At 42.1% G+C, this 27,020-nt stretch overlaps 1 protein-coding gene and 1 long non-coding RNA gene across 14 annotated transcripts in view; one reads left to right on the top strand and one right to left on the bottom strand.

Annotated features, from left to right (window-relative positions):
- The window catches only part of kctd9 (potassium channel tetramerization domain containing 9), a 189,986-nt gene that overhangs the window by 108,620 nt on the left and 54,346 nt on the right, over nucleotides 1-27,020 (top strand). For all 13 annotated transcript variants that reach the window (XM_087144849.1, XM_087144853.1, XM_087144852.1 and 10 more), the window contains 4 exons: nucleotides 3,461-3,582; nucleotides 24,953-24,996; nucleotides 25,792-25,909; nucleotides 26,340-26,398. In XM_087144849.1, the coding sequence (XP_087000975.1) occupies nucleotides 3,461-3,582; nucleotides 24,953-24,996; nucleotides 25,792-25,909; nucleotides 26,340-26,398 (343 nt within the window). The remainder of the gene's footprint in view (nucleotides 1-3,460; nucleotides 3,583-24,952; nucleotides 24,997-25,791; nucleotides 25,910-26,339; nucleotides 26,399-27,020) is intronic.
- The window catches only part of LOC147796945 (uncharacterized), a 44,854-nt gene continuing 25,841 nt past the window's right edge, over nucleotides 8,008-27,020 (bottom strand). The window contains exon 3 of the long non-coding RNA XR_015427481.1: nucleotides 8,008-8,583. This is a non-coding gene — a long non-coding RNA (uncharacterized LOC147796945). The remainder of the gene's footprint in view (nucleotides 8,584-27,020) is intronic.

The following is a 27,020-nucleotide window of genomic DNA, read 5'->3' as shown; positions in this document are numbered from 1 at the left end:
GGGATGGATCGCGGAACACGTGTGGACTTTATTCATCGGCGCGGGTATTTTACCTTTGATGAAGATGCAAAAAATGTAAATCTGGTTTAACTTGGGGAGAAAAAATTAAAGTCCTGTTTTCAATTGAAAACAGGACTTTTTTTGCCTTTAATTTGTATGTTTTCTAACGTAATAAATTATACAACATAAATCCCAGTCCCGCTAGTGCAATCGTTCAATTACAGTTTTTCTTCATTATGCACGTCTTATGGTTTAAGTTCTGGGCTAGTTGTTGAAATGGGTTTTACATTTGGACCCGTTAAAATTGGCTCCACAGTCGGTTTCGGTAAAATTGTTGTTTCTTTTTCTGGCTCTCTTTTGTCCACTTGATTGTCAAAATCGCTGCTTGAATCAATGCCTGAATTTAAACTCGGTACATAACCGGACTGTGTGTCTTTGGGCACGATTTGAAATTGTTATGGTAACCCTTAAATGTGCCATTGCCTAAGTCCATATCAGAAGGAACCAGGTATAAACTGGGCGCGACTACAAAATTTAGAGCCATTTTCGCGTATTGCAATGAATTTTGAAATTGATTAATCGATTGTTCCAAGTCGGGCTCTGAATTTATAAAAAACTCCATGATTGTGATAAACTGTCTGTGTGCGTCTAATCCAGTGCCAGTGGCTAGAACCCTGGTCTTTTTCTGAGCCTGAGCTCCCAACAACCTGTATACGTAAGCTTGAATCAATTCGTTTACCTTTGTGATTCCTACGTCTGTCAAGTGTATCTTTATGGGAATGAAATCTGACCAAGCCAGAGTGACCGCGTCCGACTGTTGAATCCAAGTGACGGTACATGTACTTGCGTGGCTAGAGCCCTTTGGCAGTTTAGCCCAACCAAAGCCCATAAAAGTAGACCCCGCATATTTGCCGTTTGTCACATGTGAATCATGCATGTCGTAGTTTTTACCGGGAACCGGGACATAACCGTCATTGTAATGAAAAGGCGTGCCGGGTCCGTTTTCACTTTTGGTAATTTATACTTGTGCGTTAAATTTTGACGACCTACACTATTTTCGGCGGTTTTATCCGGCGTGCCAAATTTATGCACAGGATTTATACCGTAACACATCGTGTCTGGCATCATAATTAATAAACGCTTTTGTTGGTCTGTGTAGAAGTAATAAATGAGTGAGCATTATTGACTTACATGTGTGCTGTCTTTAATCACAGGATTTGAAATGAACCGTAAGTGATATTTGGATCGCCATTACCAGCATTTAGATGCTCGTGGTCGTCTGAAACGATGTAAATGTGGGTTGACATGGTTCCGTTTTTTCAGCTTTGTCCAAAATTGTTCTCATTTTTATTCATCTAATCAGCTGTGTCTATTAACTCGGGTGGAATTTCAACTTTAATTGAATTGTCAACGTCTACGTGGTATTCAATAATTAGCCCTATTTCGTATAACTCAGAGTCCAGGTTAAACGTAGAATAAGGCAGTGGTTCGTTTCTCGCATTTGCCTAACCTTTTTATACTTGCCATCCACGAGCACCACGTAATCCATTCCTTCTAGCTTGACACAATTTACGCAGCAGGTGCAAGTGGTACTATCAAAACACTCGATACAACTGCCACACTCGTAACAGTCTTTGCAACTGGTCAAGGTGTTTGAATTTCGACAGTCGTATGAATTGAAACACCTGACGCAATTAATACATCTGTCGCATTCGGCACAAAACGCACAATTATTACATTTAGTGCATATGGCACATTTATAACACGCGTGGCACTCTTTACAATCGGCGCATTTGTATAAACAGTCAGAATTTAAACAGCATGAGCAACCGTACAAATCTACCAAGGCAACCGAGTTTGTCGTGTCTTAGCAAAAATAACAATTTACGTTTATTTGCTGGTCTATCATGTCTTTTTATGTATTTGTATTATTTCTATTTATTTTTCATTTTTAAATGACGCATAAATCTTTGAGAATAAATATTTCATCCAGCCAAAAAAATTATCTCAATTTTCCCAGAGTGCTCGAGACGCAGCAATTTTTTCAGGTGGTGGACATTCCCCTGGGGGAATTCCCATTTTGGGCGTCACGACAAAGTCGCAAATTGGGTCACAAGGTCAAAGGTTGCACACGTGTAAGTTGTGCCCAAATGTTTTATGCGTGACCGCGAGCAATTAGGAAAGTCCTTTTTTGGGGTCACGAGTTTTGGGAAAGTCCCTAGCTGGTCTGGGAAGTGAAAAAGCCTAGCTGGTCTGGGAAGTGAAAAAGAGGGGCTGGTCCAGAACTCTCCCACCCCTACCACTACGGTTGATTTTTTACTGAATTTTGAAGAATAGAAGAAGTTTTTATTGTAACTTCCGGTCTGATGACGTCATCAGCCCCAAAGTTCACACACGTGACAGGATAAAGTTGATCATTTACATCAATTTTCAGGCGATTCGAACGAACTTCACCACAGACATCTATTCAAAATTCATTTTTAGGAATTTTTAACCTGTCGCAAGAGGGCGCTCGGTAATTAGGTGATGTCATCAGTAGATGATTTGAAGAAAACAATACCCTGACAGACTTACACCATTGAAAACAACTTGATACCTATTACCATTTTTAAAAAATAGACCACTTCCGGTTTCGACCAGGACGAGGGGTCACGTGATTTGACCCACATGAGATGAATTCATGACCACATTTTATCCTGCCACTTGCTGCAAATAGAATGTTGCGGGAGGCCACAGTTTATTTTGTTTGGATTTTTATACATTTCACGGAATATTTAAATATTCAATATTTAATAATAAATCACTTGATGACATCATCATGACGTGAATATTTCAGTATTATCTTCTTTTTATAGTCAGTGCATGCTGTACCTTTGACGACAATCAACGATTATTAAAGTACCGAAATAGTGCCTTGAAAACGTGTACAAAGTGAATAGGCTGAAATAAATATTTAAAAATCAATGATAAATCACTTGATGACGCCATCATGACGTCATGCTTCAGCATACATCTTTGAAATAATGACTATGCCTATGCCAACTCTGAATGCTGTGCAACAAAAATTAATGGGAAAAGTCCTGCACAGAAAAAACGTGTGCAAAGTCTATGGGCTTTGGGCCCGAAAAGAAGAAGAACCCCCCCGAAAAAAATCCTGACCATTACAAAGGCTTTTTCACAAAATTGGGAAAAAGCCCAAAATAAACTTGACAGAAAGAATGCCTTTTTCGCAAACTGCGAAAAAGCCCCCCCCAAAAAAGTAAAAAGAATGCCTTTTTGCAACTTGCGCAAAAACCAATAAAATAAAAAAATCTGAAGAAAAACAAAAGCTGTTATGGCTGGTGACCGAAACAGCCAATTACTTCTGTGTAAAAACATGTATTTTATAACATACTAATTTCTGGTCTGCCATATGTGCTTTGTTGTATAACTTTGTTTCTTAACTCATACCCTTTTGTAGGTAGTATTTTGTGGAGATACATTAGAAACACTGATGATTTCTGCGAGTGATGCTCTGGATATTGATGGCTCTACTGTCTACACTTCAACAGGAGGACAGATATCAAATATTTCATTGATCAGGTAAATTAAACTAGCCTGCCAGCTCAGAAGCAACGTGCGTATTACAAAACAGTTCTTTTACCCATATGTGAATGTATACCTGTATTGGTAAATTGGATGTTTTCAGCTCTGCTTGTTTTGAGATAAAGGTCAGTAGTCAAGATCACTCTGATATGGATGTAAAGTTTAGATGTTCAAATTAAATAAATTTGAAATTGTTTATAAACTTAAATATAATAGAATATAAACTTTAAACATAAGAAAGTATGTTTCATCATTGGGCGTCTAGATTTGTTTCACAAAGGCATATATCTGCCATAGTTTTAATGTGTAAAAAATTAGAGGCTATTAAGTAGGTGCATTACATCTCAACAATTTAATTTTAAAAGTGTTTGTTAGTTTTGTTGAAACAACTTGGTAGCCTTGTAAGTTCCACCCCTTAACTCAGCCAGGAAATTCCTTCTCAACGGCATCTAACATAGATAAAAATAATTTGCAATCTAATCGTTCCTTTTTTCACATGTCCATCTTTACTAAGAACAGTCATGATGCTATCAAAATTTGACCGTTGAGTCTTCTGCTTGGAACCTACACCAAACAGTCACTAAATATGCAAATTTCCTTTGCGTATGATTACATTCGCTAAAAACTTGATCAACCGTAGTGTACCCTCTAGTCCCATAATGCATAGCGGAGCGGCCGCCATGTTCGTCCTTTTTTCTTAACGTGATTTCTAACCGAAGTGTCAATTTTGGCATCTTCAAGTTTTCCACTTTGCTATACATTCCTGTGTTAATTTGATCAACTGTAATGTATTGTAATAAATACAGGGGAACACCGCTATAACGAACACGCCAGGGTCCATGCTAAATGTTTGGTACAGCGGTCGTTAGGAATAGCAAAATTAACTGCCGAACGTTTCGTTGCCATGTTGAATAGCGCCCTCTCTTGTCTAACTGATGTGCACCCTCTTGTGATACTTTGATTTTCTGTTTTCATGATGTTTTGCCTTTGTTTTCACGTTTTAGGTTTCTAGAAATGTATCTGTTAATTATTTTTGTTTTTTATTTAATTTTGAGTTACAAAATTGATATTTAGTTCATCCTAAAAGTCGTGAAGCTCCCCCTCAGGATTGATCTCCAATGCATGCTGTGGCGAATCTTGGTTAATTTGCAACTACATGTACATAATTTTCCGTAAGTTTTTTGCACAAAATATTGGGAGCCAAGGACGATGTTTGGTACAGCCGAATGTTTGGTATAGTGGTGTTCGGTATAGCGACATTCCACTGTATATATTCCTTAATATATTTTTCATGACTGAGCATGTGTATTTGTTGTTTTTGTGGTAATTTTTTTCTGTTGGTGCACTTTACATAGCCTCCATGTTAACAACGCTGTGATAACACTGAGTATTTTACATAAGGTCAAGGTTGTGCAGTGATTCGTCCCATGGTCCCTCACCTTCCTAGTAAATATATAGAGTCAACTGGGTGACCCTGGGACTGTTAGGAATTTGCGAGGTTATGCTGCATTCTTCTGTGTCCCTAGTCTCCCCTGTAAACAGACAGGAGTCGGTCTGCGGATATCAAGTGGCATGGCACACTATACTTGAGAATCCGTGCTAACACCTACAGGCAGAACTATTCCCTGTCCAGTGTAGGGTTAGCCACACCACACTTCGGGGACTGAGCTATAGAGCGGGCGGTATCTGACTGCTTCGTTCCCTCACCTCCACCAATATTTACCCCCCCCGCTAGCTGGGTCTCGGCAGTGCGAACATTTCCATGCCCAGCTCCCAAGCACTGAGATCCAACGGTGGTCTCCCCACTACCAGTGCCTGTCGTTGACGACACTAACCCACCGGTATGGCTCACAAGACCACATGCCGCGATGGCCCCAAGCCTCTGTGCTAATGCACCAACTGCCTCTCATCATCCAAGCAAGACCTTTCCTCAACTGAGTTGATGACAGCAGTCTGTCTCTCTAGGAGACATTGTCTACAATTGCCTGCTGCCTAAAGTCAAACCCCACTCCCCCGGCCACTGCTTCGGATCCAGATCCCATGCATGTGGAACCCTATCCGAATCCGCATCTGCATCCGACTCTGCATCCAGCTCTGTTGATCTGTCCCTCACACGACAGTCTCCAACCTATTTGGGCTTGGGTTCCATGTACGGTTCACACCTGGCCCAATCCCACGACCATGGCACAACAGGTGATGTCTCCCTTCCCGCTGAACAGCTTCAAGCGGATCATGATTCTTCCTCCAATAACGAAGACATTACCTCTGCAGCAAATTTAATCCCTCCGGAGGCATGTATCCATCTCCTGCAGAAGGATATGATCCAGATTTGGGGCCTGCCCACTAACCTTCTGACTGGTGAGGCCTCATCGCATACCTCCTTCAAGTGCCTCCTCATTAGACTGGAGACTTCAGCCCCGCTCTTCCCGGAACTCCCTCTAGACTGTTCTTGCGCGGAGATGTTCAAGATTCTTGCTGGTGCAAAACACTTGTGCCTGTTCCCGGTCAGATCAGCAACTTACCTCCAGTTCTCCAAGGACAATTGTGAGAACCTTTCTGTGCTTGAGCTACATACTGCCGCCAAAGATAAGCTGTCCTCCGATGCCTGAATTTTGCTGGGAAGACTCTGTTAAAGGACAAGGATAAGTCTGTGTTTGAAACTACCCTTGGAAAGCTCTACAAAGCTTCACGCCATGGCCTTTGTTGTACTGCCTTGCTGGATCTCCTCTTCAAGTACCTAACCTGTACCTGTAAGGACTTGCCAGTGACTTTGGACCTAGTGGCTGTTACCCTCAAAGTGCTTGATGAGAAGTTTGTTCAAATCTCCATCTTGGTCACATCCGCATGCAGATCCAACACCTTGGACACCATGAATATCCCCTATGAGGGAGTCAAGTCAAGATTACAGGAACTCCTTCTCTACGGCAAGGACCTCTTTGCCGAGAAATTCATGGAGATGATTGAGGCTGAAGCTAAGCGGATTGACACACCCTACAAGTTTAATAGTTTCTGCGTACCTCCAAGACCGGCCCCTCCCCACCAGTCCTTTCCTGATGATCGCTGAGTTCAACTCTCCAGACCTTGGCATCAAGGGGACTGCAGCTCATCTCAGCCCTTTCATCCACCCAACCTGCAGACAAACCGTGGCTGTACCTCCTCTCCTCAGCCCTCCAAGTCTCAGATGAGCTACGGGGGAAAACCTCCGGTCTGTGCTACTCCCGTCCATTTGGGATTAGGTGCCACTGACTATGCAGATTCACTTCCGCCCTCTGATCCCGGACCTGGACCCTTGGACAGCTGGTGTGCTTGTGACCATTCGCTACAGATATTCCCTCGAGTTCACGAGCACCCCTCAGTCTGTAAGGGAAGAATTCCTTTTTTTAACCACTAGTAACTCGAGGTTAACCCTGTGGTACACCAGGGGTGCTCTATAATGAGCTCATTATCTTTGGGTCAATGGGCACCAATCACTGTTGTAATTAGATCCATGTTCATCTGCCCCAAAATGCCCACAATAGAAATGTTCAACGCACCCTAATCTAATCTGCAACGTCCACGGCGACTTCAAAGACCTATAGGTTGAAGGAGACTTTTTTTGGGGGGGGGGAGAAATGTTTGAAAGGTTTACAGGTCCCCAATGTATACTTGTACGAGCTGGGACAGTTACTACTTACTGTTTTTGAATGCATGGTGGTTATTGACAAACTTTCTTACACCAACTATTTCTTTTCTCACCTTGCCCATGCAGGTGAATTGTACGTGTACATGGATTTTCCTTCTAATGCATTAAATACCGATTAACTTGGTTCTGAGACTGAGACTATGGCATGAAGTTATGTAATTCAACTCTGATATTTTTATTCAGTATTTACATAATGGCAAAATATACACGTCGGTGATACTTTTCAAATGCTTCCTGTTTACAGATGCTGGAAATTCTTCATATTTAAGTGATATGAAACATGACTGCATACATGTAGTTCTAAGTTTAATCTCTCTACCACAAGCATTACAAGTTCAGCATTCAAAAAGTTACAAAACTCTTGACTTAACTCTGGAGGTCTAGCGATTATTGATTTTTTTTTTGAACAGAAACAAAGTTAGTTATGTCTGCACTTGTCATTAATGAGAGACCTAATTAGCACAAAGTTCTCCCGTAACTTGGCCAGAAAATTCCTCAACAACATCTAATACAGATAACAATAATCTGTGATCTAACCGTTCCTTTTTCACATGTCCATCTTTACAAAGAACAGTCATGCCATCCAAATTTGACCATTTCATGACGTGGCTTTGGAAAAAAGGGGGCATCAGTCCCCGCACAAATGAACTTGCCTTGGAGCACCATCTTCTCAGGGCTTCATACTGACCAATATCTATTTGTACGGGCTTGGAGGTAGTATCCTGGTTGATGTTGTAGTGACCTATAGGAATTATGACCTTTGTCACTGATCCTCATGGGTGTTTTGGTGGGTCTGCAGGCGTGGGTGGTGGCAGGACTGGTTCATGGGCTGGTTGCGGGACTGGTTCGTCAATAGGTGGTTGAACAGGTCCATGGTTGGGTGCCAGGAGAGGTCCGTGGTTTGGTAGCAGAATGGGTTCGTGGGTGGGAGGACAGGGTCGTGGATGGGTGGCAGGATGGGTATGTTGGTTCTTTCAGGTCATTCATCAGGCCTGTCGGTGGATGGTTTAGTGGAAATGTTGGCCAGTCTTTGACGGGATGACTCTCTCTTTATTTCAGTCTTCCTCTGATGAGTTGTGAAGTGCTGGTCACAACATCAGCAATTTCTTGACAAATCTTCAGGACATCATGTTTTTTCCTCCTGGAGACATTGCCCTTCCTGTAGCTCTCGAATTGCTGATTTCTTGGCTTTTTTTTTATTTGGTTCATCATTTGAACCATCACCTTGTTTTCATTGACTCGCTCTAGCCTGGCGATTGATGCAAGAGGTTGGTCATCTTTGCTTTCAGACTCACCAACAGGCTTCTGATGCTTTGCTGTCAAAAATAAAAGAAAAAATCCAAATGATGAAAAGCAACATCTTTAAGGCAGCATGAAATGATGATTTCATGTATTTCTCAGAAATTTATAGCGATGTGATTTTGTTCTTTGCAACCACTGTTTTCATAAAGAGCCACACATGTCGAAAGATGGCATTTTTCTATTACATTAATCATTAGTCATTATTTACATTACTTTTGTTTATATTACTGGTCAAAATCTCTGCATTTTGTGTTTTCACGAAGAGGGAGAGCTTTTTGTTAAATGTACAGAACCATTAGAGGTTTTTTACTTCATAATTCTTGTTCTGAATTGGTTTTAGTTTTGAAAGAGTAGAAACTTTTACTGCAAATTTCTGAAAAGACAATTTTTTTCAAAATCTGTGGCCCTTCATGAAAACAGTGACTTGCAAATTTCTGGTGTGGAAATTTTGACTTTTACACTTATAATCTGGATCTAAATGACTTCACAAATAGTTCAGCATCAATTGACTGGAAACTAAGCAAATGTATCCATCAAATGTGTACGGGTGGGAAAACATCAAACACAGTCTCTGTATATGTAAATCATGCTCAATCAACTAATAAAGTTCGGTCCAGTAATTACAAAGTGGAAGTGGCATTCTGTTGTCATGGATCCACAGGCAAACATTGGACAGCATTTGGGGCCAATCAAAATAGTCATATGTTGGTCACACATCCATATGCTTACAAGTACATCTAAACTGAAAGGTTGTATCTATAATATTTTGTACTTATAAACAGTTCTTGTTATTGTGGGCTCTCCTGAAAACTGTGCATGAGTTTTGTGTTTTGCTAAGCTATGGAACACAGTGCCCCCTTTTCACCATTTGATAACCTTTACCACAACGATTCTGATAACTCATGGATGTTTGATTGAGAGAGTGACATTGAAAATGACCCTGTTGGTTATTCCCCAGTAAAGGTGCGGCCAGCTTTTCCAAACTTTTTAAAAATCCTTTCTCATTCCTGTGTTTCATTAGCAATTTGTTCAATACAATGTATCCCTATTAAATAAAGAAGGCATAAAAGGTGGTCGAGTGTCAACAAAGCATCAACAACTTGAAAATATCCTCATATCCTCTAAAGGTTTCAAAGTAGTTTTATCATATTTTACTTACTCTAACATGCTCTACTGTGTAAGAAAAATGGAATTTTAGTCCAGATTCACGCAAGAAAGCAAATATATTTTGCAGTGTAAGAGGGCCACCATCTTTTTTATTTTCTCTGCCATACACGCGAAAACAAATGGCGGCTGGTTAAGCTGCACGAGCAGAATCGACTTTGTCGCTCAAATTTCCACACTCAAATATCATTTTAGATAAATGTGATATAGTGAATATAATATGTAGATGCCCATTATTATAATACCTAAAATTCTTTTGGCGTAAATATGCTTGAAGAACTGGTTGGCGCTTTGTTGACCCTAGCTAACTCTAAATAGCATGACCCACATAAGCCCTCTTTCTTTTCTGTGCCTCAGCGCAAAACAAGATGGTGGCTAGTCTGGCTGCACGAACGGGCCTGACATTGTTGCTCAAACTTCCATATTCAAATATCATTTGAAATATGATACTTTGCATGATATGTAAGAGCATATTGTGTGTGTGTGTTTTGAAATATGGTGCCTTGTGGAGACCCAGAAGAATGGGTTGAACAGGACCCCACAAAGATTTCACAAAACTGATATTTAGTAATCGCTGAAAAAAAAAGAAATTTTTAATGTGTAAGAATCATTGCAAATTGAAGTGTTTCATGTAAGGGGCATTTAGTCAAAATTTCAGTCCGGGAGAGTGATTCATGTTGAAATGGGAACATTTTGAAAACATTGTTTCACACATGACCATATTAGTGCTGGAGAACAAAGCCATGTCTCCACAAGCATACAACTTTCGGGGTGTGTGTGTATATGTATGTATGTATATGTATTGTATAGATATGTATATATATATTTACACCCACCCATGTACACCCATATCTAAACAAAAAATTGGACCCCACATTTATAGAATGACCCATGTCTTCTCTCAACCACGGACGGTTTGTCCGTGTTTCAACCTACCCCAAACAGTCACTATTATGCAAATTCCTTCACATTTGATCCAATTCGCTAAACTTCTGATCTACCATGGTACGCCCTCTAGTCCCATGATGTTCATCCTTTTCCTAAGCGTGATTCTAAATGGATGTGTCTTTTTTAAATCTTCAAGTTTATCGAGTTTCCATTTCGCTTCTACATCTTTGTGATATTCTGATCAAACCGTAATGTATCATAATAAATGTACATTCTATATTTCTGAGTAAATGTATGTATTTTCTTGTTTTTTCTTCTCGTGTGTACATTTCATAGATTGTTGACTCTCCGCTATTATACTACCAAGCAATGCTTAAGGTCATTGGGGCGACCCTGGAATTGTTTGGGGTTCTGTGAGGCAGTGTGAGCGATCCAATACAGTGGTCTCCCTCTTTCCTTGGTATATATATATAAAGGGTCAACTGGGCGACCCTGGGTTTGTTGGGGTTCGCAATCATTCTGAATTCCGTGACCCCACATTCCCCTATAGACCGACAGGAGTCAGTCTGTGGAGGATCAAGTGGCATCTTGCTAAACTTGTGATTCCACAGCTAATCCCTGCTGGCCATACCATCTTTGGTTCAGTTCCGGGTTAGCCCAGCCACGCTTCAAGGGTCTGAGCTGCAGTGCTTGTGATATCTGAAGGCTCAGTTTCCCAATGTGACACTGAAGCATCGCAGTCAACGATAGTGCAGAGTGGCACTGCACTCAGGGTCAACATTTACCTAGCTAGCTAGGTCTTGCGCAACACTTCTGCATTCCGAATGGGTGATGCCGGCCGACAAATTCTTGTCAACACCTACCATGGGCAACACCCAACATCGGCATGGCTCACAAGACTAAGCGCCGGAGCAGCCCCACGCCGACAGTGCTATCTACACTGGCCACATAGCCCCTGGTGACATTGTCTTCAGACGCCCTTTCAACTAGGGCACCCAGCCGTGACAAAGACACTGACTCTCAATGGGACAATGCAACGCTGCTCTCTGGGGCGGTCCCTGCAGAGACAATACCGGGCCAGGCAGGCTAACCACCACCCGTGCCCAGGACAACAGAGCTACTGGCCTCCTGCACCATTGGGGCTTTTGTTCTCCGTACTTCACCCTGTCTTCCGGCTACCCTCTCCTGCTGTATCCTTACTGCAGTCTGGGCAAGCCTCCGATGCCCCAGCTCACGAGGCGTCAGCCGCTGGCTCTACAACCAATTCTCCCGCAAGAAACGCAAGCACTTTTCATCTTTTATGAGGTCCAAGCATAAGGAGTCTCACTCCTCACAGAAGGATGATGGTTCGGCCATCATCATGTCAGCGGTTCACATGCTCTCGGAAAAGCTCTCTTCTATAGCCAGCCTTCTAGACTCCAATCCTGCTGCCGTGGCAACAGCTCCAGATCCGGATCCTTTGCTTGTGGAACATGATCCGCATTCACATCAACATTCGCATCTGAACCTGCATTCATTGACGATCCGAGCTTCCTATGATGGTTTCGTCCCTTCGACTTATCTAGGTTCCGGCACAGGCTACCGCTCACTTCCTGCTCCAGCCCCTAGCCACTCAATAAGACATGATGACATTCTTCTCCCTCTGATCATCTCCAGATGGAACAGGATCTGTCTTCTGAAGATGAGGATATCTCCTCTGCAGCCAATTTTAACCCTCCTGAGGCACGGCATTGTCCTCTTCAGATACATATGATCCACATATGAGGCCTGCCTTCTAATCAATCTACGGCTGAGGTCTCTTTGCATGCTTCCTTCAAGCACCACCCCGCTAGGTTGGAGGCATCAACACCAATTTTCACGGAACTTCCACTTGACCGCTCACGCGTTGAGATGTTTAAAATTTTCGCCGGTGCCAAACATGGCATCCATACCTGCCCAGAGCTTCGACCTATTTCCAGCTTGCTAGGGAAGACTTTGACGACTTCCTCTGTCCCTGAGATGCCAACCGAGGCTAAATATAAACTTTCCTCTGATCCTTGCCAGCCTACAGGAAAATCACCTTTTAAAGACAAGGACAAGTGTTTCGTCAAATCTACTCTTGCTAAACTCGACAAAGCCTCATGACATGGTCTCTGCTGCGCCACGTTTACGGCACTCCTCTCGGAGTATCTGGCCCGAGGGTGTGACAAAGATTCACCAGTTACTCTGGACTTGGCAGCTGTCACACTTCGAGCCCTCGATGAGAACGTCAACTCTATCTTCGAGCAATTTGTTCGAATCTCTGTCTTAGCCACTTCTGCATGCAGATCCAACACTTTAGATGCCATGAACATTCCCTATGAGGGAGTTAAGTCAAGGCTTCAAAAACTTCCCCTTTACGGCAAAGACCTTATCGCAGGGAAGTTCACGGAGATAATGGAGTCGAAAGTTAAGCGCAGTGACCCAACACATAAACTTAGCTTCCCCCAACCTCCACCGGTGGCTCCACCTGGCCAATCCCGCCCTGATGACCGATGGGCTCGACCCCTCAGACCTCCACGTCAAGGCGGTTATGGTTCCTTTCGCCCAATTTGTGAACCCAGTTACCAGACGAATCGCAGCCGTCCATCCTCCTCTTGACCTACCAAGCCACCCAGAGGAGCTTCAAGGGAAGAATGTCCGAGTCGTGCTACCCCTGACCTCCCGTGGGTAGGCGTCGCTGACTATTCACACCTGCGTTCACCTGTCAATCCTGGACCCGTCAGCGGGTGACTTCAACTCTTTGCAGGGTTTTGGGAGAAAGTCACATTCGACAGCTGGATGCTCGTAGCCATTCATTATGGATTCGCCCTTGAATTCATGAGCACCCCTCCGTCTTTACCTATCCTCCGTCCGTTTTCAGTGCCTATTGACAAACAAACGACAGGCACTGGAGTTCGAGATAAATACTCTTCTGTGGAAACATGCTATCTGCCTGGTCCCCAAATCACAAGTGAACAGGGGCTTCATTTCAATGTTCTTCCTCATATTAAAGAAGGAACTCAACAGCTGGCAACCCATCATCAACCTCAAACCTCTGAACCGCTTTATCCACCCGAGGAAATTTCCTTATGGAAACCTTCGGACAGTCACGCAATCTCTCAGATTCCATGTTGGGCCTCTTCCATAGACTTGAAAGATGCCTACCTTCACCTCCTAATTCACCCACGAAGCTAAGCTACGAATACCTACGCTTCCTGTACAGTGGGAACCTCTTCGAATTCACAGTTCTCCCCTTTAGTCTCTCCACTTCACTGAAAGTGTTCTCGAGGGTTGCAAAGATTGTCGCCACTCACCTTCGAAAGCGGGACGTCATGCTGTTCCAGTATCTGGACCACTGGCTGATTGTCGGCAGATCGTTTAACGAAACAGATGTTTCTACCCATCTTACTTGCGACATCACAAATCACCTGGGCTTCATTATCAACCAAGAGAAGTCCAATTTCACCCCAACGCAATACCCAACGTATCTAAGGGCATCTATTGACCTGCAACGAGATATAATCTCACCAACGACCGAACGCATCAACAACCTTCTTGACTGTGTGAAAGTCTTTTCTGCCATGCAGTCTCCTCAGCTTGATGGCCAGCATGGTGGACCTCATTCCCGTCTGCAGGCTGTACTTGCGTCCACTACAACTTCATCTTTTAGCTCTCTACAGGCCAAAATGGGACTGGATCAATCTCCAGGTCCCCATCTCGGACTTCATCTGCCTCCATCTTCAGTTGTGGTTAGTGAAGAGACACCTCTCTCTCAGAGTTCCCTTCCCCAAGGTGAACCCAGAAATAAATATAACCTCGGACATTTCTCATCTGGGTTGGGGAGCCTCCCCTCTGCCGTGTTAAGCATCGGGAACATGAGATCCCCAGCTACAAGGGAGTCACATCAATATACTGGAACTTCAGGCCGTATTCAACGCACTGAAAGCTTTCAGCTTTCCACCTGAGCATCATAGGCAAACGAGTCCTCATCCCCTCGGACAACTCTACAGTGGTGTCATACATCAATCACCAGGGAGACACGCATTCTCCCCACCTGACAAAATGGATATTCCATCGGGCCCGGGATCATGGCATCGACATCTAGGTGACCCACATTCCTGGAGTCGACAACTCCATTGCAGATGCTCTCTCTCGGGGAAGGGTACGTCCCACGAAGTGGATCGCACACCAGTATAGTCGAACAGATCTTCGCCAAAGTAGAGAAACTGAACATCAAGCTTTTCGCCTCGGCAATATCCCTAATACTGTCAATTCTCTCCAAGATCGAACAGGAAGACTGTCGTGTCTTCCTCATTGCCCCCTTCTGGCCACGCCAACCATGTTTCCCGCGTTTGACCAGAAGTCTCGTCTGGGCACCGGTGGTCCTTCCTGACGGACCGGATCTGCTACATCAACCAAAATCGGGTGTGCTTCACCGTCATCCGACATCACTGCACCTGACCTGTTGGCTATTGTTAAACAGTCATTCAGATCAGCTGGACTTTCTGATGAAGCAGCCAAAATGGCCTCAAAGAGTCGACGCCAGTCTACACGCAGCATCTACAACTCCAGATTACAACATTTTACTTTGTGGTGTTCAGAGCGAGGTCTTCCTCCAACCAAAGTTTCTGTGACTACTATAGCTGATTTCTTCATGCACCTGTTCAAATGAAATTTACAGGTTTCAACTATCCTTAACTAACAGTCAGCCATTGTGGCTATACACAATGGCTTCCAAGATAGCTCGACCATGTCCGACATGTCTGGGAAATGTTTCTTGAGCATCCCCCACTGAGACTAATCCCTTCATGGGACTTGTGAACTGGTCTCCAGCTGCTTGCTGATCCCCCCCCCTTTGAGCCTCTCAGCGATGCATCGTTGATCAACCTATCAGTGAACTGGCATTTCTACGAGCAGTTACTACCTCACGGCATGGTATTGAACTGAAAGCATTGTCTATCACAGATGGCTGGGGGCACAGCTGTTTCTTTTCCTTCTTCAGTGCTACACGGATGACCTCATTCCCTATGTTTGCTAAATCCTGATCGTTTGCTTCACTGGTAATCAGCTCAGCGGTGTCTTCGTTTTCCAGTCCTTTTTTGTTGTAGTCGGGAACGAAGTCCGTTTCCTCCATTTCTTAATGAATTATATTTATTTGGCAAGTAAAACTTGAAAAATCGACAAACATACATGCGCTCATCTTGAATTTGCTAGAGATTGTTCTATTATAATTGTATTTTTATTTAAAATTAATTATTATCCGTATTTTTATTTATTTTTATCTAAATATTAAAGTGCTTTATTGCACAGAAATACAAATAACAATGTCGATGCTCTTGTTAACTGGATAGTACATGTACAGAAAACGTCAAAAAAAAAAAAAAAAATCAATATCCGACCATATCACAGAGTATATTTGCTTAAAGGACGCTGAAATCTAAACTCCATCCCTGTAACATGCAGGCCGGTTAATTTCCCTACCACTCGTTCTGATTTTAGGCTGGGGAACTGCAGCATGTAGAGTGTCTGATTCTTTGCAAGAGCTTGCATTTGTAAACAGTTGGGCCAAAGGGCTCAAATTATAGGCATGCTCATCTGTGTCATAGACATTGTCGTCTTAAAGATCTTCAAGTTGTGCAGTCGTCTCAACCAAAAGGGAATGTCACGATCTTCACATCTCTTAAGGAGATCGTGGTGAACGGCTGTGGTTTTCTTTCTATCTCGCAACTTGTAAAGTATTGGGGATAGGGATTTTACCACCAAGTATGGTCCCTGCCAGACATGCCACAATTTCCGAGACTGCCCAGTTTGGGAAGCTTTCTTTAACTTATAAACGACATCTCCCTCTTGGAACTGATAACGATTTTGGTTCAGGTCATAGTTCCTCTTTTGATAATTCTGGGCGACGCCGATGTTTTCTCTAGCTAGGGCATGAACCTTAATTATTTTATCTTTCAGCTTTTGGGCGTATTCATGGAGTGGTTTATTTTGCATGTTATCAGTGCAACCTTTAAGTTCAAAAACTAATTCTGTTACCTTTCTTCCAACCATAAGTATTTTTGGGGTTAAACCAGTTTGACGGTTTGGGATCGCGCGTATAGCAGCTGTCAATAATGGAAGGTCCTCATCCCATTCATGAACATTTCCCCTCAAGTGACATCTCATAGTTTACAAGATGGTTCTATTGTATCTTTCTACTTGTCCATTGGACATTTAACAATGTCAAGGGTGTCGCTGACAGCCTGGAAAAGGGAACTAGTAAAGCTTGCACCCTGATCACTGTAAATTTGAAGGGGATGACCAAATCTTTAAAAAAAATTATTAATCATAGCTCTGGCAACAGATTCGGCCGTTTGGTCCGGCGGAGGGTAGGCCCCAACCCATTTTGTGAACTGACATATCAGCATAAGGATATATTGGTTGCCCCTTTTAGATGGTTTAAAAGGTCCCAAGATATCTATATGAATCCGTTCACTAGGGGCGCCTGCATGAAACTTGTTGAGGGGAGCCTTTGCCTTTCTTGAGGGCTTTTTGTTTATAGGTTGCACTCTTTACAAGATTTAACATACAAAGTGGCCTGTTCATTGAGTTTATACCAGAAGCATGATTGTTTCAGTTTCTGAATTGTTTTAGTAATTCTTGGGTGCCCAGCCATTTTAGAGTCGTGGTTAAGTTCAAGCACTTCTCTTTGTAGGGCAGTTGGAACTATAAATAACAATCTATGTGAATCGTTGTTGATCCATTTGTAGTACAAAACCCCTTCATATATTTCTAGTAGCAAAATATTCGTGTAGAAAAACTTTACAGCAGGAGATAGCGATTACAATTCATCTTGAGGAGGAGAGGTGTTTGTTTCTATCCACTTTATGAGATGTTTTAAGTCTGGGTCTTTAACCCTAACCCTCCTCAGTTCTCCAACAGGTGAAGGATTGAGGAGGGTTAGGGTTAAGTTGCAATTTCCTTCAATGGGTATGTGTGTACTGGGTAAAAGGGGATGTTTATCCTCATGGCCCAACAGACGCTGGACAAAAGGATATGTCTGTCCCTGTAAATCAGTACAATGTTCCGTAGCTCCTGAAGGGCCCAATACCATGTCCGGTACACAGTCCTTATCCAATGAATGTTGGGAAGCAGAAAAGTCTGAACCGTCTAATGTGTCATTTTCCTCCATGGGTGAACCAGGAACCACATTTTTTTCTCAAACAGCTAGGGGAATGACGTTGACGTCATCCTCAAAGCAAGACCATTATGCTTGTAATTTTAGGCAGTAATTACATCCTCCACATGGAAGATCTTTAGCAATACAGCCCGCAAAGTAACAATCACATATAGGCCCTGCGGAAGGCATTCTAGAAAGGGAAGCTGCATTTATGTGTTGTTGCCCTTTCCTATGGATGATTGTCATGTCGTATTGGCTAAGTTCTCGAGCCACCGTGCCAACATGCCTGAGAGATTTTTGCACCGCATGAGCCATGCCAAACTGCTATGGCCAGTCCTTATGTAGAATAGTCGTCCCAGCAAGTAGTGGCGAAACTGTCTTGTGAACTGGACTATCGCCAATAATTCCTTACGGGTAGTGCAGTACTTTTGCTGGGCAGGGGAAAGTATATAACTGCCGAAACCAATTGTACGTTCAACCCCGTCCTGTATTTGTACTAACTCTGCTACATCAGACGCATCGGTGTCTAAGATAAACGTTTCCTTGCTATTTCGGGGGAATGCCATCACGGGGCTCGTGTTCTATATTTCTTTGAGTTGTCTGAAAGCATGTTCATGTTTGTCATTCCAGGGGAATTTGTATTTTTCTTTGTCAGCGCATGAAGCGGGTTCGCTAACTTGGCAAAGTTCTTGATATGAGCTCTTTGATAATTGACAAATCCAAAAAACTCTCCACATCTTTACTGCAAGAAGGTCTAGGCCAGTTGTTAACTGTAGATAAACTCTCCGGGTTGGGGGAGATTCCTTGTGTGCTCACTAATATTCCCAGGAAGATTTTTTGAAAGAGTTGATATTTCTTGGCTTTAAGTTTCAGGTTACGTAAACAAAATCTTTCCAAGACGTCAATAAGATGTTCCATAACTGGCAAAATCATTCCCTAGGATGATGATATCGTCCAGATATGCCAAGATCGGCCTCAAAACCCAGTGTTGTTCATCGCATTTTTTGTCTAATTGGTTTTTCGTCTCCGGTATTAATTTCATGTTTGATTCCTGAAAAGACGTCAACGTATTCTGTGAGCACTATAGCCACTTCATTGGACTGGTCATTAGTTAGATGTTTACGCGACTTTTCCATAACATGTATTGGGACCTTATCTACCTGCGCAATTTCAAAGATGGGTATACACGATCTTGTATCTTGCTTATCAGAGTTCTCACAGCATATGTCAACTGGTGTTGGGGAGTCGACCAGCAAAGGCCAGTCAGCATCCCCATAAGAACTTTCATGATCATTATTAGTAATGATACATTCAATTTCTTCAGCCTTCCTATTTCGTGACCTTTCTTGAGATGGACGTAGGTGTTGCTGTCATTTCGTGAGCAAATTGTAGTTGTATCTAAAGTGCCTAGATCGACTGATGTATACGGAACTAAAACCCCATTATGATATCTTTCCTGACCAAGAATAATGAATGATTTGTCTGAAGGATAGGAAAATTTGACCTTTGCTCTGATTTCGGTATTTGGGGGGACTGCCACTTTTTGCTTAAGCACAACTCGTTGTACAGAGAATCGCTCATTGTTATTTTTCCTCATTTGCGCTTGGATGTGGTTTCCCTTCAGATTTAGTTTGTCTGAATCAAGATCTATAATCCCAGAATGAGCTTTGAGGAAATCTAGTCCCAATATACATGAGTCTTCAATAGGAGCAGCTAATACATCCTATTTGTAAGCTTGATTGCCAATGAGTATATTTAGATGTGGAATTCTATGGGCAACCATTGTGCTATTTTTTCCAGCGCGTTTGATTAGCACCCTTTCGTTCATTGGTCCGTTAAATTTAATTTTTTTGAAAAGATCCTCGCTTATGATTGACACTTGTGCTGCTGTGTCAACCACGGCGTGCGGATTGATACCCTGCACTTCGATTGGTATGACTAGGCTTATACCTTGATTGAAAGTCAAGTTCATCTCCTGAATAGCTGCTGTTTGGGAAGATTGATGTTCATTGGTTACGTGTACTGGTTGGCCAAGGGATTTGGAATTTGCTGACTGTTGGCCAACACATCCGGCCATTAGCAGTTTAAAGAGCCCTGAAACTTATGGGCAGGCGATGAAGTTTGAGGATTCTTATTGGGACATTCCTTAGCCCAATGTCCTATTTCGTTGCAATGAAAACACCGTTGTCTTGTAGGGGAGGCTGGTGAGGATGGATTGGGATTAGTGGACCAGCTACGCTTTGGTGAAAGATTATGATCTGTGCGAGTTGAAGTGGTCATATGGTGGGGAGGCCAAAGGTTTGACATTAGTTTCTTTTAAGCAAGAAATAAGTTCACGAATGTTATTATTTATTTCTGACCAGTCCAAATGTATGTCAACTTTGTCATTACCAGTTTGGTTTATTTGAACCTGCCGAACACCCGGCTTATCATCAGCTGGAGATGGGTCAATGAAGGAAATGTGTCTCATCCGTGATCTACCTTGTCGTGCTAACAGTCTATGCTCGTGAGCAGCCGTTTGCTTATACTGTACGGCGTCGTTCAGTGTTTGCCGGTCGCGGAAAAGTGCAAGCGCTGCAGCTTCAGCGTTGCAACAACCTTTCAATAACGTTTCTCTGGCAAGAGTGTCGAACACTTCTGTGCTCGCTGTTGGGTAAGCTCATGTGGCCATCTACCTCATTTGCTGACCAAACTCCTCTAGAGTCTCGTCTTCGGTTTGCCAGATTGATGTACGCTCTGCTCTGTAAATGATTGGGTCTTTTCTTCTACCAAACATTTTTAGCAGTTGGTCCCTACTTCTGTTGTACCTTTGCTCTATTGATGGTTCTTGCCGAGTGTACACTTCTAGTGCTTTTCCAGTTAATGCCCCAACTAATTGAATTAATGTGGTTTCGTCATTCCATTGGCAGCAATCTGCTATTGTGTCAAATTTTCTCACGAATGCGTGAAAATCAGTGGAACCATTGTAGGGTGCTAATTTTGGGATCGCTGGGTGCGCAGTTGCACTTGATGCTATTAGTGGTTGCCGTTGTGACAATTGTGTCACACTTGTTCCAGTAGTTTGTTCTACTGTGTTTGACTTGGGTAATTGGAATTTGTGTGCCACAATGGTTGGGCAGGAATGCCACCTGCAGCAATGGGCTTTTGTTCAGTTGGAGCGGTTTGACTGTAAGGCCTGTTTTGTTCACCTAAAGCCACAATATTGCAACCTAGCTGGGCAGCGTTTTCTTAAGCCGTGTAATGCAGTTTCTGCTAATTTATGGCTCTGCTGGGGCATTCAGACTCCATCTTTTGCTGGTGAACTAATGAGCGGATCGGAAGAACCTGCTGCAAAACTGTGAGTCTTTTGTATCTTGTGATTTTCAGTGACTTAATCTGTAAAGTACAATAATTTCTTGAGCATTCCCTTGTTCCCTTGTTAAGAATTTGCCGACTCTTGCACACTTTTCGAAACATAATATTCCTGGGATTTCTGTGATTTTAATTTGAAATTTTCAGTTGGTATCCCAAGGTTTCAGCCAAGGGGCTCGGCTTTTATCCTCTGAGTACTACCAAAGCAGATCTAGGGTGGGCAGCCTCAGTGATAAGACCTGACTTCCTTTGTACCCCAAGAACCCCAAGACCTAAATGGGCAGCTGGATCAACCCCTTGGCAGCTCGGTGAAACACCCTGAAGAGAAATTGGGCCGGAGGAACTAATCCATGCAGTGGCGTATGCAATACAAACTTATGCCCTGTCCATCTACACTTACTTCAGACAGGACAGAGTGAATCAAGACGTCTTAACAATGAACTCTCCTAAAATAATTCTTCAAGTGTAATTGTGAAAGGTTTTGACTAGGTAGAGAAAAGAGGCAATTTGCTAAATCAATTATTTGTGGCATTGGTCTGGAAAAGTATTCTGGAAAGAAGTATTTAGTAATAGTAATTCCTGAAGGGAATGGTACACAAATGTATTTTTACTGTCCAATTACTGTACAGGTGGAAATCTATAAAAACAGGACAAGTGATAAGTGTTTCCGTACAAGTGCTGCTCGTCCTTCAGTGTAATGGAAACGTGTAGTGGATCAGTGGTGGAAAACTGGTTTAGGGGACACCAATATTACTGTATTACTGTGCAAGACCTTTCTGTAATCCTGGAAGTTAATGATACGTATACGGAGCTGGACTGTGTGACTAAAATAGAATCTTTGAAAAATTCTTATTGAAGTTTGACCAAATTGATTAACGTCAAGGCCAAGACAATAGATTATATATTTTGTCTACTTGTTTAGTGTTTTCAAAACATTGTCATAACCGTTTTAGAATAAATCAATTGTATATAAGGGTAACTTTGATACAGTTTCTCTCAGGGCAACTTTTTTGAGTTGACGACAGCTGACATATGGTAACAGATCCATTCTTAGATCTTAACCCTAACCCCCTAGGGTGTATGTAAAATCATGTTGAAATTGGAGGATTTGGGACTGTTAGGGTTAATGATACTATGGTTTCTGCGAATTTTATCCCAATGCCTGGCAGGGTTGCCAGTTGCTTAACGGACGCTTTATTCATGTTGATAGCCATGTTTGGGTGAATTATTTAATACGACTTACAAAGTATTTAAGTTACAGAGTGTTTGAAATCTGCTATAAACTTGGACGGCAAAATGCCATATCACCCACTTCCTATTGCAAACGCCCCTGCCGGGAGTGATGGAAATTACGACAGGTTGACCTGATTTGCAGTAGCGTGTGGAGAAATTGTGAATGAATTTTGTCTAAACGATTATGCTTTATTCTCCAAAGATTTTTGACAAAAGTGCTTTATTGCAGATTCCTTAGGCATATCTATATATATCAAATACAATTTAAAAGCAAGTAGGTTTAACAGCGTGTTTTTCTTCAAACTCAACTTTTGTTCTTTTTTTTGACAGTCCCAACAAACGCCAGGACTTATCGATGAAGGAAAAATGTTATTCTAAATCTACCGATAATCCCAACAAATGCCGGAATACGTTGGTAAATAGCTCAAAGAACGTTTTGGTGGTGATTAGACATTACCTTCCGGGATATACTCGCAAAGATTTGCCTCGTCGCCAATGTAGTAATTCACCGGCATACTACGGGGTGAGTCTCGTGAGTCCACAGCAACGCACATGAACATACGTCTGGTAGTGTTGCTTACCAGAGACAAGACTGCCCTGTGGTTGGCCCGCTCTCACTGACCAGCCGTGGACATGCTTGGAAGGTTTATTTGAATTTTATCAAGCACAATCACTACATTCTCATCCTTTCCCACTTTTGGCTCGGACGGTTTTAATACCGGAAAAAAAAGGACGAACGTGGCAGCCATTCCGCTATGCATCATGGGACAAGAGGGAGCTATGATCAGGGACAAGAGGGCGCTATGGTTGATCAGAAGTTTTAGTGAATTGAATCAGACGCAAAGGAATTTGCATATGTAGCGACTGTTTTGGGTAGGTATTCAATAGCAGACCTCACCCACATTTCCAAGGAGGATTCCAAGGGAAGAATGAGGGTCATTCTCATAGTTGATGGGGGTCCAGACTGGGGTGATGCGTCTTGGAAGTTCTTCTGTTTCTTGGCCGTCTACTCAGGAAGGTTAATTTAGACTTTGTGTGCATGACCAAGTACACCCCAAAGAACTCGGCATTAAATCTAATCGAGCATAGCTGGTCCCCTCTTAGCAAAAGGCTGACCTCTGTCAGACTGAGGAGCACCCTTGACAGAGCCCCCGACTGCACAGAATGGTCTCAGCACAAAGATTTACCTACATTGTATGTAATACCGATTTCTGTCTTCTGTCCGTCTGTCCATCGGGGCATCCGTCTATCCAGCCGTCCTCAAATGTTTAACGTTTTTTCTTGCAGGTACATAGCTGTTAAAATGTGTTCAAATGTTAAAATTGAGTGCTTGTTTGCTTCCTCTTGGAATTTTGTCTATTCTGAATAAATAGTCTCATATGGCATTAATGCTTTTAAGCGTAGTTTATAAATTTAATGAAAAAAATCATAAAAGATGATGTTAACATTTTGAGTTGTATTGTGTACTTTCCCTGTAGTACATGCATGTGTGTGTACCTACATGTATACATATATGTACTGAGCACTCCTGTAATGTACATGTATAGACAGTGTTTAGACACACAAATGTACATGTACACTGTATGTGGACAAAATGTCAGGGATGAGGGGACTCCAAGTAACAGATTAGGATGTTTGTTGGAGGAGGGGTACCTGTAGAAGGAAGATCATGGGGACAAGGTACATGTATGCAGAAAGTGGATGAAATGCTGGATCAAGTTGACGTAACAGTTGGGCTGGATAAGTGGGATGATTGGACAGCTAGAGTAAGAAGTGTAGGGAATGATGGGGAGGGGCAGAGTAGGAGATGATGGGTGGTGTAGGATATGGATGGAAAGATAAGGTGGATGTGGGATTGGAGATAGATGGAATTATAGGTGAAGACAAAGTAGACATGGTGGATATGGGATGATGGGATGGGGGGGATAGAATTATAGAAGATACTGTAGGATGATGGGGTTGAATGCATAGTGCAGAAGTGTTCTTAAGAGTAATTTTAATTACGCACATTCATCAAACTCACAAATGCACTGCTTATCTAGGCGTCCAGGTCTAGTCTGACTGGACTGGACCCACACTCTTAAGGCATTCTTCTCTCCTGTAAAGCTCCTGTATGCTTATCTCCCTTGGTGGTCTTTGTTGATTAACTTTTATACAGCAGGCGCCTTTCAACACACAGTCTGCACACAGTAGTAACTAGGTTTTTTTCTACCAGAGTACGATGAATTTTAGTGCTAAGGTAGATAAAATGTCTTGTACATCTGTATTGTAATTGTATGTTCACCAATCTTGCAAAAAACTGTGATGAAACTTGGTTAGTATTTTCTTGTTTAATTTAGTAACCATATTTGTATAACTTTGATGTCTCTTAGCATAAGCTGTTATTACGGGAAAGAAGTTCAAATTCATAACAAGCAGTTAGCCATGGCGGCTTAGCCATTCTAGTTTAAAGCTTTTTTATCAATCAGCATTTAACTGCTATTGTTTATTCATGTTGTGTATTATACATGTAAATTAGAAATTATTAATTGATATGTTTTCTTTTACACTTCATCCATGTATTATTTATATGATTTCCTCAACAATAGGGATGATGAAACCTTGTATATTTCGGATGGAAGCCCATTCATAGGTAAGATCATATCTTAGTTGTAGCACTTGTATTGGATGCCTGTGGGGGAGTCTGTGTACACAGCCATGTGCACAAAGGATACTCAAATGTGGACCTTTGTGTATGGTTAGAACTCAGGTTTGTGAGAATTCCGGGTAGTTAGACATCAAAACATACATTACAAGTAATGTACATACTGTAACAAAATTAGACCATATATGCCAATCACAGAAATGCCAGCAGCCAGTTTCATGAAACTTTATGCAATTGTGTAATGTCGCTTGCACCACATTTTATTGCGTATGTTGCGCAACAAATTAAGAACGATTTCATGAAACTTATGCACTGTATGCACTGTGTAAGTCTGCAGCTTGCACTACAAATTATGGTGTACAAGAGAAAATTAAACGATTTGACTAGTTCAGTTAAGGTTCATCATTGCTGAATTTAACAAGAATTTTCCAAGAAATTTAATATTATTAAAACATGGCACAACTAAGCATCTTTTAATGAAGTCAAACCTAAACTTGTATGTTGTACAGCTTCAGCACAAATCTGTGGCCCAAGGTTTATGCATGGTTCAAAGTTACAGCATGTTTTGTGAAATTGGCTGCTGTTCTGTCAAAACGAGACTGACCAAAAAGTTAAGCACACTTACAGTGTAAGGAAAAAATATGCACTGCCAGCCAATTGACCTAAACACCCCTCCACCCATCTCAATCTGACCAACCCAACTTAGCCCAGTTCCATGCACCTAACTAACCCAAGCCCACCCAACAATTATTATGAATTTAATGGAGAAAGCTCTTCCAACAGATCCGAAATTGAACTGTTCCCTACTAAGTGTTGGCGCTAGCATCGGTCGAAGTATATGTACAAATAACAGTGACTGGGTCACCCTCAATGTTGGTGGGAAGCACTTCACAACTACAAGGTACAGTATAAGTACAAGACTAACATGGTACAGGGTTTTTGTTGAGCATTTTTCCGAGGTGAAGTAAAAGGAGAAAAGAACACTTCATAGATTACCAAGGGACTTTTAAAACAGTCGGTACATGTACATACAGTGTTAATTACACCACCTTACTAAGCATGCTGCATATCATATTTCAAGGATGGATTTGCATTGGGAAGATGTAAATTCTATATAGCTTTTAGCATATCTGATTATTATATCAGTACCCCTTATCATAGTAAAGATGTAAAAAACACTTAAACGGGATTTGTTTTGGAGCCAAATGCAATTGTACCAATTTTAGAAATTTAAAAAGTGTGTGTTAAAATCAAGTAGGATACCTGGTACATTATAAATCTTCTACTTTGAATCACGGCACGAGTTTCACTTGAGAATGTTTGTCTGATAGGAGTACACTGAAAGGCCGGGAGCCAGAAAGCATGTTGGCTAGAATGTTTGCAGATGATGGTAAGTTGTATCCTTAACTCCTGATCCCTGAGTCATGTAGATTTAGTTTTAAAACAGTAAGCTGAGGAAAAATAAATTTATCAATCATTTATTAAGCTAAAGCCAATAAAAAGGGAAACCACAATGTGTATTATAACCCAACAGGTTATATGGATCGACACAAAAGGATGACTTGGGACAAAGTTGTAATGTAGTCGATGTGGTTTATTCGGCCGGCTCAATGTGCGGCTCTCTCTGCCCAATTGCCAGAGCTCACAGGGATTTTATACATTCGTTGGACATTCCATTTTTTATCCACCATACAAGTTTCTTTGCCTTATTAGGTATTAGCTACTAGTCTTTGAATATTAATACAGTGTGCATGAATATGTTTGTTTCATTTGGATTTGAGGGTAGGGTTAGTCAAATTAATGAACACTGACTTTTCCTTATAAGGCCGGTGGGCTGCTTCATGACCCATCCGGTCCAGCCCTGCTTTCCTCCCCAAGGGCCTTGTGATTCCATTAGTCATTCCTTAAGTGAGGCTCATTACTTGGAAGCAGTTCTACTGTTGAAGGTCAATCCGTGCATTGAACTTAAGTAGCAATACAACATGTGCTATTGTAATACGGTGATAGTATTT

The sequence above is a fragment of the Acanthaster planci genome, linkage group LG13 (assembly GCF_054643075.1).
Source record: "Acanthaster planci isolate LZ-2023a linkage group LG13, COTS_SCS, whole genome shotgun sequence".
In the NCBI taxonomy this organism is placed as follows: domain Eukaryota; kingdom Metazoa; phylum Echinodermata; class Asteroidea; order Valvatida; family Acanthasteridae; genus Acanthaster; species Acanthaster planci.
The sequence above is the reverse complement of the archived record's forward strand: the minus strand, read 5'-3'. Positions and strand labels throughout refer to the sequence as shown.